The following is a 12979-nucleotide window of genomic DNA, read 5'->3' as shown; positions in this document are numbered from 1 at the left end:
AAATAGTTCAAAACTAAACAAATTTAAGGATTTTATCTTCTTTAAAAATGTAATTAATTAACGTAATTTTCAGAATAGTGTTAAAAATCTCCAAAGCAAAATCCCAAAATTTCCAACGTGTCAATCTAATTTCTCAATTGCAGAAAAGCGTTTGGAGTTCAAAGGTCGCCTAAACAAAACGTTATCCATTTCGCAAACCAAACAGTCTTCGTCGAGAAGCCTCTATTATACAATTGGGAAAGTCTATTTAATGAAAAAAATTCATCGCGTACAAAAAGTTCAAAACAAAATAATAACACGTCTGATAGTGAAGAACTATATACAATTCTGATTCGGAAAATTAAGGCGTTCAATTCCAGCTCAAAAATGAAATATTAATTACATTTTTTTCGAAGATACAAGAATTTGAAGTCCAAATTTTATTGACTTTAAAATAGAAAAACATTTTGATACGTAATTTAATTCCGAAATTTCTTAATTGAAATTACTAGCGTTAAGTAATTAAATGAACTCTAGTCTAATTTGTATACTAAATAGTCTAGTCAAAAAAATCTAGTTTTAAAAAAAAAAATGAAAAATACTTCAAACGTTGCCTGTAAAACAATGAATTTCAATTAAAGTTTAAATAATTTTTTGACAACCTAACTATAACTCAAAATATATGGGTCTCCCCAAAACTACCGCCTTAGAAATGCGGAACGGTATAGAGGATAGCAAGGCTGTAAAAAGAAAATTTACAAAGTTACACAGCAAAGTTGTAAAAAGAAAATTTACTACCATTCAACCTCTTAGAATTAATTAATTATTTCTCTTACATTCATAATTACATTTTAAAATATAAACTTTGACTTTTTTGTCGAAAAAATTCCCTTTTTTTATATTTTAGAACATTCTATATAATAAATAAGAAGAGGGTAAATTTGTTGGGGTAAAATTATTCTCTACAATTTTGGTTATTATAGAAATTTAAATTAAATTAATACTATTCGAGATATTCTCAAAATAAAGAACGACAACTAACGAAGTGGTTACTATCTCGTAACGATACATGGAATCCAAAAAATGTAAAGCAATCTCTTTCTTAGAATATTATCGTCTATACCACTCTGCTTTTCAAATATAGTCGTTTTGGGATACTGAATATAACTAAACCGTAAAAAATTCGATCAATTAATGAATATTTGAGTCCCAATTTAATATTATCTGTGTAAGTTTCATACCCAAAAATTATTCTTTTGGGGTAAAATTTCTTAAACTGTGTTGCAAAAAAAAACCTTATTGTAAATTCGTCTTGTTTTCCAAAAAATAGTGACTTTAGTGATTTTAGAGACATGTTTATTTCTTGAAAATATAGAAATAAATTTTGTTTTACATATAGGTGAAAATTGTAGGCAAAATTAGTAGTTATTTTTCACGAAAACAAGGAAAACATTATCGATTTTGCAATATCCAATTTATAAGTGCAATTTATAGTATAAATCAGTTTTATGACATAAAAAAAATTAATAAAATTCACTTTTAAAAAGTGATCTTGATGACTTTTAAAGACACCGAAAAATTTAAAAACCAAACCAAAAAAATTATGATTAAATGTTTTTAGTGATATATTTTAAGGACCTTTGTTATGTAATTATTAAGTTAAAAATTTGAAAAATCAAATTAGAGATAGGCAAGTTAAAAATTATTTTGGTCTTTCCATTTAAAATTAAGTAGCAAGTTGGTAAATTTCAACGCAATCTATAAGTTAATAGTACTACGTAAGTTATTAAGCCGCGTTTACCTTCACGGTATTTGATTGATTAGATACCTACTTCATTCATTTTCTACTCATTAAAATTTCAAAGAACTTTCCCAGTTCATAATAGGCACCCTACTTGGGAAATTTAACCACTTGACTAAGAGTCTCGAATACCGGTGAGAAAAATTTTTTCTAATTCTCAGAATAAAAACTTCATTATAAAATAACTGATTAAACTGAAGTGGCAGTTAAAAAATCAAAAAGTTATGAAGGTAAATGGCATAGTACTCTAAGAAATGAAGTCGAATAAGAGCCAAAAGGTTTCAATTCTATAGAACAATATGATTTTTTATATTACAAGATTTTATGGCTCAAAATGTTCGTAAGAACGTGCAGAAGAACATACCGATAGGAAAGTTTGCTTTTAATATGCGCGCCCTAACTTCACCGTTTTTAAGATCATATCATTGTGATCAAATATTTGATAAACCACACAATAATTGTTAGTTTCTTTAACAATAATTTAATTTTTTTAGTAAATTTCATGATTTTTCAGCAAAATTAGCTTGAGCGAACTTCTAAGTGCGCGTGCGCACATGGTAAAAGCACACTTTCTAATAAATATGAACAAGCGAACATTTTAAGCCCGGCCCAATAAAAAATCATTTTGTTTCATAGAATTGCAGCCTTTCTATGGTATAGTTACTCGTACAGTACTTACATTACCGTATAGCATGTGTTTAATACTTCCAAATCGCTATAAAACTTTCGCTTAAGCTAAGAAAAAATAAAAACTTTTTAAAATATTAATTACTACAAACCGTTGTTTACTAAAATAATTCCTTCTAGAATCTTCAGAAGTGGTAGGGAGCTTTCTTTAATAGTTTTTACAAATTAGGGAAAGACTGTAAAATGGGTCCACTTTCCTATATTTATGGTAAATAATTGTCGCCAACATATAATTGTAGCATACATAATGAATACATCGGAAAAGGGTCGATTTTCAACTTTCTTTTGAAAGATAATATGTAGGACGCTATTATTCTCCAAGCTACTGGGAGCTACTACTAAATGGGAGACGTTCGGATTTAATAAAAAGCAGTATTCTTAATTCTATAAAATCACTGTCGAAGGTTATAAAATGTTAATTCTGATGAACCTATTGGCATCATACCACAAAAATAAACAGAACAAATTATTTGTTTGCCTATCTTTGATCGAAAAAAGTCTGTGTTAAAAAACATCCACAAACGAAAATTGTATTATACAAACAAAAACATTCGCTATATGAATTTTCTAAAAGACGATTTTACAAGCGAAACAAAAAAAAGATTGCTCGATATGATACTAAAAAAAATAGTGCTCTCTTTTTTGAAAACACTAGTTAATTAAAAGCATTCTCTCAATTATTTAAGATGTCCATTTTTAGATTTAAAAAAAAAAAAAAAAAACTACATATTAAGATTCATTAATTAATATTATTATTATTAACAAAAATTTAGGCTCAGTTTGAAAAAAATAGTATGTAGATGAATAAATTTTTTTCGAACTGATGTGTAGATTTTTATCATTATTCTATACTTACCAAAAAAAAAATTATATTTAATTACCTACTCAAAAAACAAATCCAATGTAATTGAAAGCAGGAATACGAGAATATTTAAAAAAAAAAAAAAAAAAAAAATACTATATTTAAAAAATAAAAAAAGATGAAAAAATCAAAAAACATAGATATATGATAAAATTCGCCATCTTTGAAAACGATTTGGCGGCAATATGCAAAAAAAAAAAATGTTGTTCATTATGTAAAATATAAGGTTAATAATTATTTTTTTGAATTTAGTCATTAATTTACAATATATAATAGTTTTAAACAAAAAAAATTTAATTATTATACGAGGTAGCGTTCGTTAATTATCGTCGTTGGCCGGTTTGTGCAATATAAAATATATTTATTAAAAACGTAAAATAAAAACGGCTTTCAAAAAACATCAGTTGTTAATTTTGTTTTTAAAGTTTTCTTAAAAAACTCAGACAATGAATTACACCAATTCAATCCAGGTGGAAAAAATTCATCAGTTTTAAGTAGAAAAAAACCAAAGCTTATACACAGTTAACTGGTTTAAGCACACTCGAAAAACTTACTTACAAAGCAATATCAATGACAAGACTGAAAAAGCCACTTGTCTTTAATATACTACTCCTTAGCTTAACGGATATTGTGACGATATCCATTTTTCGATGTATATTAAAGATCAGTGGAAAATACAAATGAAATTCAGTTGTATTTTCAAACTTATACAACATATTATGTGAGTTTGGGCGAGCAGGGTTCTTAGTAAGCTACGCAAGACACTCAGCGTGAAAATAAGAAAGTAAAGTGAAATAATAAATAAAATCATGAAAAATACGCTAAGTTAGAATTAGCAATGTATTCCGAGCGAAAACTAAGTAAGTGCTTTAACTCAGTTCACTAACTTTGTTCGCCCGAGCAGACCCATTATTTCAATATGACAGGCGTACCAAATATACAGCACAATTTTTTCAAAAGTTTCCACCTTCATATTCAAAATGTTAATTTTTTGGTGAAAAAGAACAAAAATATGTTAAAAAGATAAGTGGTTTCGTTTCAAAAAACAAAGTGGGTAGCGTAAAAATCCCCGTAAAAAAATAAATACTGTAATTTCATTATCCCAAAAAATAAGCAAATCTAAGATGTTTTTTCATTAATTTATGATTTAGCATTTTGTATTCGATGTATGAGGATGGAAACTTTATTAAAAATTACATCGGTGTCATCGCTAATGGCTCAATCTCGTAAAACTGATGAACAATTTTGTACTTTTCTTAAGCATTTAAACTGTTTCTAATCGAATAATTTTTCTATTCATTTATAATAGTTAAATACAAATGAAAACAAAACATATTACAAAAATACGCTCCTCAAAGAAAAGAAATTATAGAAAACAAAGAAATCTCAAAATAAATAAACAGACTTAAGTTTTTTAGATATATATTATAGACGTACATATTTATGAAAAATAGATGGTGATATTCTTTATGATTGTCTTTTTAAAGAAAAAAATGAAAAAAAATAACGCCAAGCTGTGTAGTTTTACTTCGAAATGGTGTTAAGTTTGAAAAAATACGTATTTCAGTTGGATTTTTAATACAAAAAAAGTGTTCCATCTTATTTTGACGCTATTTCTTCTATTTAAATACAAATTTTGAAATTTCCTGTTTTTTCCTCAAACTTAAGGTTTTTTGTTCTGTTACTACTAACCCGAATTAAACATAAAAGAGATAAAACCCTTTTTTAAGTTTTTAAATTGCAAAAGGAAATTTCTAGAATAATTTGTAGGCTTACGATTGGTGTTATGAACTGCTACGTGAGTCCCTAGTCGTGGGTGTCTATAGAAAATCTAGGAAGCTTATCATTGAAGTTACATTATTTCTGCTATTGATTGAGGCATAAAAAAATCTGTGTACTATGAAAATGAGTAAAGTTAACTATTTAACTCCAAGTTTGATCGTCCTGACCATTTTTTAGATAAGAAAATGGATTAAACTAGGACTTATCTTATAAAATGTGGCTATAGTAGTCTGTTATTTTTTTCTCAGTCTAAAAAGAAAAAGATAGTGCTATTACAGCGTCTTAGACTATCATTTTCTATTTAACCTCGGTGTAAATAATTTGATTAGTAGTGTAGAAAAAAACATACCTCAGAAGAAATTCAATTGATGTATCACACGGGGCTCTTTTAAAACAAGACTTTCTTATCTTTTTCCTAAGAAACTCTTCGAATTATCTTCAAGAATTTCACTTACAGCATGTTATTGTAATAAACTTCCCGAAAAGGAAAGTGCGATGCTCATCAGATCCGATGATGCAATGATTGCTAAAAAAAGATAAATATTACTTTAATGATTTAACTTGTAGATTTTTCACGGACATCTGTGACTTTTTTAACAGCTCAAATATATGGTGGACCACTTTTTAAATCTATAAACGTACTTGTAATATAACCGATTTCCACATTTTGAGTTAATTTTATTACTGATTATTTGGTCTTCAAAAATATAATTTCAAACTACTTATTTTTAAATAAAACTTAAAAGAGAAGGAACTTTTTAATTATAAATTAATTTTAAGGTAACGGTATAATTAAGAATTATATAATAATATTTTGAGCCAATTTTTAAGAAGAAAAAAACGTTTGAATGGGGTATAGCTAAAGTCTAAAATTTTAGTTTATTCCATTCGTGTAGTATAAAAATATTAACAAGGAATTAACCTTTTGGTATTTGAGACATAGCCTAAAGAACTGTCAGGCTCAAAACTTATGTCATTTTGATAGAGAATTTATTAAAATAGCCCTTAAAATCAAACAGAATCTAAATTAAAAAATATTTTTACGTTTTTCCACATATAAATTCTGGTAACCTTTAGGTATTCTAAACATTTTTTTCTCAAAACCAAATAGCTACGATAGCAATCAAACGATATAGGTTCATGTATCCTTTATGTGTCGAATTTATTCCTTTTCTCAACAACAACAAAAATGTTTCAAACAAAAGTTATAAATCAATTAATTTACTTTATAAAAATCAATTTGGGTATTTAAGTTTATCTCTATCGATTATCTAAACGTTCTTTAGAAGAGGGTAAGATTATTGGAGAAACCAAGAACAGATAGAAAAATTGTTTGACATTTGATTGTGAGTCATTTGTAAGGGCAAATTATCAATAATTTGTGAATTTGGCGTAGATTTTAGGCCTGACAACTCTTAAGCTAACATTTTTACATGTTGTTTTTATCCTACAACTTATTTAATTACCTCTATTCTCCCCTCACAGTCTAATTGTTATGCTATTTTTGTTATTTATATTTTTTCCAGTGTTTATGTTTTTTAAAAAAATACTCTAATATTTTTTTTTTTAATGTAGTAATTTATTATTATTATTGTCATGTGATTGTTACTTTCTTTAAATAATGAAGTGATTGTGTTTTTTGAAAATTATTGTTGGATTGAAAAAATACATGTAGGCATACTATACAAAAATATACATAAGTTTTATTTGAATTTACCTGTGTATTTATTTCTTTTTATACCATTCAAAGTTTCAAAATCTCTTCAAAAAGATGATTTCACGCGAGATTCAGCTATTGATCCGAGGAAAGATAAAACGGGAATCATAGATAAAATATAGTAGTGTGAATGTTCTAGTTAAGTTCTGTAATTTGGCGTAGTGAGAAAAAAAATCCTCTTTGAAAAATCTGTTCTTATCGAGTTCCATTTACAATTACGTAATGCTTCTGTTTTGAACAAGTATCAACATCATATAAAATAAAAAGATAGATGATAGATCAGTGTATTTTGTATTTTAATTAGGGCTTATTACAGCGTTGTCAAAAAATCGTTTTTTTTTTTACTGTTTCATTCATTTTAATCTTAAAATTCGTTGAGAAAATCTACTTTTTAGCTCTAAAAAGTCGTGTAGACGCTCAACAAAACGATTATAGCCACGAGTTGAGGTATAGGTACCTGTACCAATTAATTGTCAATATTACTAACAGATGTCAGAGCTTCCTTTTGTTTAGTTTTCAAATTTTTTAGGTTATGATTATAAATTTTTAATCTTTATTTTGTTTTTCTTTCATATAATCATTTCCACAGATTATGGTTTTTAATTTATGTAATAAATTATAATCTGTGATCATTTCCTTAGATTTCCTTTTAGATACTATTTCAAATATATATTCTTTAAGTGCTCCAAAAAAGTATCCTCCCGCAGTCCCAAAAAATACATTTAAAATGGAAAAATTTGAAGAAATTAAAGCCGAAAAAAGTACATTACTTGCAGATATTCGTAAAGAAATAAATGAAATAAATGGATTAATAAATGTTCTGTATGTATACTACTTTAAAAATTTTCAATTTCAATTTATTAATTTATCTTTTTATTACAGAAATACGAATTTGGATGAGTTACTAGAAATGGTTGATAGTGATGGATCGTTGATACAGTCGATACAAACGGTAAGAATTAATTGAAATATCAGAATTTCTAAATCTTAATTATCAGTATTTAACATTTTAGACATCCGAAACCTATCAAGATTTACTTTCGGAGTTTAAACGGTTGATTTTAATACCAGGTATCAGTTCCGATGACAATTAATGCCAAAAAAATGTGAAAGAATATCCAAAAAATGAAAAGAATATATAAAAAGACTGATTTTGAATAAAAAATTTATTGATTTAAAAGTGTAAAAAATATACAAATCCAAAAAAAAGTACTAATATATTTAAACTTGGAGACACTCACACAAAGTTCCAAATCATTTCTTACAGTATAGTGATTCGTTTTTATGACGAAGTACGTAATTATTGAAACGTAAATGATGGTCGAAATTAGCCAGTATCAAATAAAATTATTTTCATTTTAATAATTTCATAGAACGACCTATTCACGGATCGCCGTAATGCAAGAAATACTTTAAAATTTGGTGTAAGTGTTTCCAAATATATAATCCATAATTCCATAAGGCACCCTTAAAATCTTTGGTTGGTAAAAACAAAAAAACGAACTCCAAAAAAACAGAAAAAATTATAATTTTGATTCGGTTAACCAACTAAATGTCTGTGGTTTTCTATCAGCACTAGGATTAATCATAACATTTATAATTGTAGGATGATCTGTTACTTTAAGTGCTTCTTTTAAAGCTATCTGAATTTCCGGAATAGTTTTACAAAAATAGCCAGATTTATTAAAAAGTTGCATCATATTTTCATAATGTGTATTTGTTGATAATAAACTCGGAGCAATCCTAAAAAATAACAATTATTAAACTTATTATATAATATTTTTTATAGTTCATTTCGTACATTTTAGCAATATCTTCTCCAGAATCTTGTAAGTCCTTAAAAAGATCATCGTCTACCCCACTATAAATTCCATTATTGTTAATTATTATAATTATTACTGGTAATTTATATCGAAACATTGTTTCTAGTTCCATTCCAGAAAATCCAAACGCGGAATCACCCTCAACACATATAACTTTTCGGCTAGGTTCGTATTGCTTACAATAAAATGCTGATGCAATCGCAAAACCGAGACCAACCTTAAAAAATGCAAAACAATTAGAATCTAATTTAAATTAATATAAGATTAAGTGTACATACTCCCATTGTTCCAAAAGTTCCAGCATCCAAACGACTTCTAGGTAAAGTATTCAAAAGAATTGATCGACCGATATCCATTGTATTGGCTCCTTCGCTTACTATAATCGCATCTTTGGGTAATACTTGTTGAATATGATGGAAAGCAGCATAGTAGTTGAGTGGAACTGATACATCTAAAGCCATTTGCTGAAAGTTTGATTCCAATAAGACAATAATTCAATTTAATTTTATAAAAATATTTACCATAACAGTTTTCTTATTTATTTCACGTTTTTGACTTAAAGTTTTCCACCAAAGATGGTTATTATTCAAAACAAATTTTCGTGATTGTAATCCTTTTGTAATTTGATCTACCACAGGGCCAACATCGGCTTGAATTGATACATGATTTAATACACTATTATTCAGTTCTTCAGCACAAATATCAACTGGAATAATTTTTACATTTGGATCAAAACGTGGTGATCTACCAAAATGTAACATCCAATTCAAACGAGCACCCAATAAAAGTATAACATCAGCTTTTTGCAATGCTAATGTTCGGACAGATGCAACTGATTGTGGAGCATTATCATCAACAACCCCCTTTCCCATTGGAGTTGGTAAAAATGGTAAATTTGTTGAATTTACTAATTGGCGAACTTCTTTTTCAGCCCGGGCATACGCAGCACCTTTTCCAACAATAATTAAAGGTCTTTCTGCATTACAAAGTGCTTGTACAGCAGTTTCAATAACTGATGGTGCAGGCCATACTTTTTCCAAAGGGGGGCTTTGATAATATGGTTTAATAATTTCAACAGGAACTCGTTCAGCTAGTATATTACCAGGCATATCAATGTACGCACATCCCGGGCGTCCGTAGGTAGCTAAGCGGACTGCTTTTTCAACATGCATTGGAATTAAATGTGGTCTGGCTGGTCTAGCAGCATATTTGCAATATGGCCTAGATAATTCGACTTGATTACATTCTTGAAAAGCACCAATTCCTTCTTGATCTTGTGACGATGAACCACCTATTACTAACAATGGCCAACAATTGACTTGAGCATTTGCCATACCCGCACAAACATGAAGTAAGCCAGGACCAGAAACTACCAAAACTACACCTGGTTTTCCAGTTAAATATCCAATTGCTTGAGCGGCATAACATGCAGATTGTTCATTTCGCATTCCTATATAGTTTAACCCAGCGGCTTGTACAGCCATACCAAATTCAATGACTGGATATCCCACAATTCCAAAAACATATTCAATACCCTAACACAATAATGAAATATTTTAAAATTACCGCCAATATTATTTTTAGTGTAGTGGTAACAATGTATGTCAGATTGCGTCACAAAATAAATATTAACAATTGTCTGTCAATTTCGTTCCATTAATTGTTTTCAACAAAAAACAAAATAGGAAAACAAAAGATAAATTGAATTTTATGTACCTGTTCTTTTAAAGCATTCGCTAAAATCATATTTCCATCAATGTCTGCCATTTTATAAGTTTATGTTAAATTGTTTTTTGCAACAAATTGACTCAAAGCCAAACACAAAATAACTGTTTTTATTCACAATTGAATTCACCTTATAATTTGATATTTATCAGTAGTTTAGTACAACTGGAATTTGGAACCGAGTACTAGATTTTTTATAAAGTTCATTAAATTTTTGCATATTCATTGTAATATGTTTATTCTTATTTTCAATACATAAATAATTAATTTAATCTGTATTTACATATTAACTAAACATGTATATATAAATAAATATTCATTAATATATTAATGAAATGAAAAGTGGTTTATAAAAATTCAAATGGATGTCCTTGGAAATTATCAACTAATAAAATAAATTGTTATAATTGAAGTCGCACGAAACAATAAAATCATTTATCGAGTGTTTTAAAACTTTTTCGTTTTAGCAAAGCTATTCTCTATCCTTTGGATTAATATTCCACGAAAAAAAATATATCATCAAAGTCTAAATAAATACAAAAATGGGGTTCATTTAGCGATTGAGTTAAAAGAACTGGATTTTTATGTTTTTGGGCTCTAAATATCATGAAAATGGTTTTATTTCAGAGTGATTCTGGAGGTATATGGAAAAATACACACCCAACCTTCAAATGAGCTGGATTTTTATGTTAGTTTGATCCTAATTATCATAAATAATCCAAAAACACGTAAATCTGGTTGAATAATAACGACTGAAAAATTTGCTCCGGGATGCAGGCGCGGATCTAAGGGGGGGGTCACAAGGGTCATGCCCCCCCCCCCCAAAACAGCCAGCATTTCAAAAAAAAGACCTGAATCAATATTTTACAAACCGAAAAACAAAAAAAAAACCAAAACCAAATTCTAGTTTTGACAAATTAGACGAATTTTTGCATGCGAGTATTCTGATTTTGTTTTTGATTCATTGGAGAAATTCAGTTTTCTTTGTTTATTTGGTTTTTTTGTTATTTTATTGAAAAACAAAAATGACAAAAATCCTACGAGTAGCCTTTGTATAAAATGTATTTCTCCGTTTTTAGAGCGATCATACTCAATTTTTTCGAGGAAATCTGAAAGCCTGTAGGTAAAGGTACTACAAAAGCAAACACTTTCTAATTAAAATTTCTTTATTTACTTTTTTACATATAATTCGTCGGAATTTGAAGTACTTATACATAAAATATTTACAATTTTTTTTATCTTGTACAGTCTTAAGGGCGAAGGTCACAATTTACGATTAAGTCACAATCTTTTATATTGAAATAAGTTTTAAAACATATAGATCTTTGTACTTTTGTATAAAAACGGTACTCTGGTTTTACGAAAATGTGTCTCAAAATCATGTATTGAATTCTAATTAACATCAAAATGAGTTCAAAACATTTTTTATTAATTAATAGCTTTAACGAGCGAAATAATTTTAAAAATCTTTTCATAAATTCGGCAAGGTACCTTACAAGCTATTCTCTGCAGAATATTGAACTATTATTTAACGCCAAAAATATGATGTGAATTTAGCATTCTTGGAAATGAAAATTGGATTCATTTTAAAGTTTTCATCAGTGTAATTTATTGAGTAGGGAAAACTACCTATTGATAAAAAGCCTAGTGAACAAATTATGTATTTTTTTTCGACGAAACTGTTAAACTAGTCGGAAATCAAAGTTTTCGATTCATTCTCGTTCTCCAATTATAGTTTTGAATTCAAATTCATTCCAAAATTCATCCTCTTTCATTCCGATTCGAAATTTTGGATTTATTTCAATAAAAAAGAATCAGGAGCTCAATTTCCGGTTCATTTTAATTGAAAACAGCTGTTTGCTAGATTATGTTTGTTGGATTTGTGTGCACTAACCGCGATTTGGTAACTTGTTTATACATTAGTTAACGATAAAATTTAAAAAATCGGCACTAAATGTTCGTTTAATTTAGTGCCGATTAAGTATTCTGTTATTGATTAAAAATCAATAAGCTCTTTCAATATTTCATTATGGTCGTTTTCAGCAGAGAGGAGAGGAGTAACCTTTTACTTGGGGGGACTTTTCTAGTTATTACGTTTGGCTAGGTATGAGATCGATTAGTGGGATAATGAATGTAACAGATTTTCTAAAATTATTTCGTAACGGAATTTAACTTAAGGAGGTAATATATTGAACTTAATCGTTAATAATTGCGATTCTAGTGTTTTAAATAGTCAGAAAATACATAATATTGATAAAAATTAACATTAAAAAAATTGACTAAAATTAAAAAAAATTTGTCTAAAACTAAAATAAATATTAACAATTAGTGAATGCTTCATTAACTTTTCCTTCAATATCTTTTTTTGGTTCAGGTTTTTCCTCTCTATTCCACTCTTGCTCAACTCCACTGCCTAATAATAAAAATACTGCTGTGGTAATGAAATAAACTGCAGCTCCAATTGAAAATACAATGTGCCAACTTTGAATATCATTCTAAAACATATAAAATTTGGATTAGATTAAATTTAACTAGAGTAGGTAGATCTGAGTTAATATCGAATCAATTTCGAAACATACTCGAAGTCAATTGGGGTCATCTTG

At 28.0% G+C, this 12979-nt stretch overlaps 2 protein-coding genes across 4 annotated transcripts in view; both read right to left on the bottom strand.

Annotated features, from left to right (window-relative positions):
- Positions 1-8029: 8029 nt before the first annotated feature.
- Positions 8030-10550, bottom strand: LOC123300906 (2-hydroxyacyl-CoA lyase 1). The gene is made up of 5 exons (XM_044883573.1): positions 10368-10550; positions 9173-10186; positions 8930-9115; positions 8630-8868; positions 8030-8571 (listed from the first exon to the last, which is right to left on the bottom strand). The coding sequence occupies exons 1-5, from the start codon at positions 10416-10418 to the stop codon at positions 8352-8354; spliced, it is 1710 nt and encodes a 569-aa protein (XP_044739508.1). The 5' UTR covers positions 10419-10550; the 3' UTR covers positions 8030-8351.
- Positions 10551-11574: 1024 nt separating this feature from the next.
- LOC123300913 (sialin-like) overlaps positions 11575-12979 on the bottom strand; it is a 35307-nt gene continuing 33902 nt past the window's right edge. For all 3 annotated transcript variants that reach the window (XM_044883590.1, XM_044883589.1, XM_044883591.1), the window contains exon 8: positions 11575-12871. In XM_044883590.1, the coding sequence (XP_044739525.1) occupies positions 12695-12871 (177 nt within the window). In that variant the 3' untranslated portion in view covers positions 11575-12694. The remainder of the gene's footprint in view (positions 12872-12979) is intronic.

The sequence above is a fragment of the Chrysoperla carnea genome, chromosome 5 (genome assembly GCF_905475395.1).
Source record: "Chrysoperla carnea chromosome 5, inChrCarn1.1, whole genome shotgun sequence".
Lineage (NCBI taxonomy): Eukaryota > Metazoa > Arthropoda > Insecta > Neuroptera > Chrysopidae > Chrysoperla > Chrysoperla carnea.
This window is presented reverse-complemented; position numbering and strand designations above follow the sequence as displayed.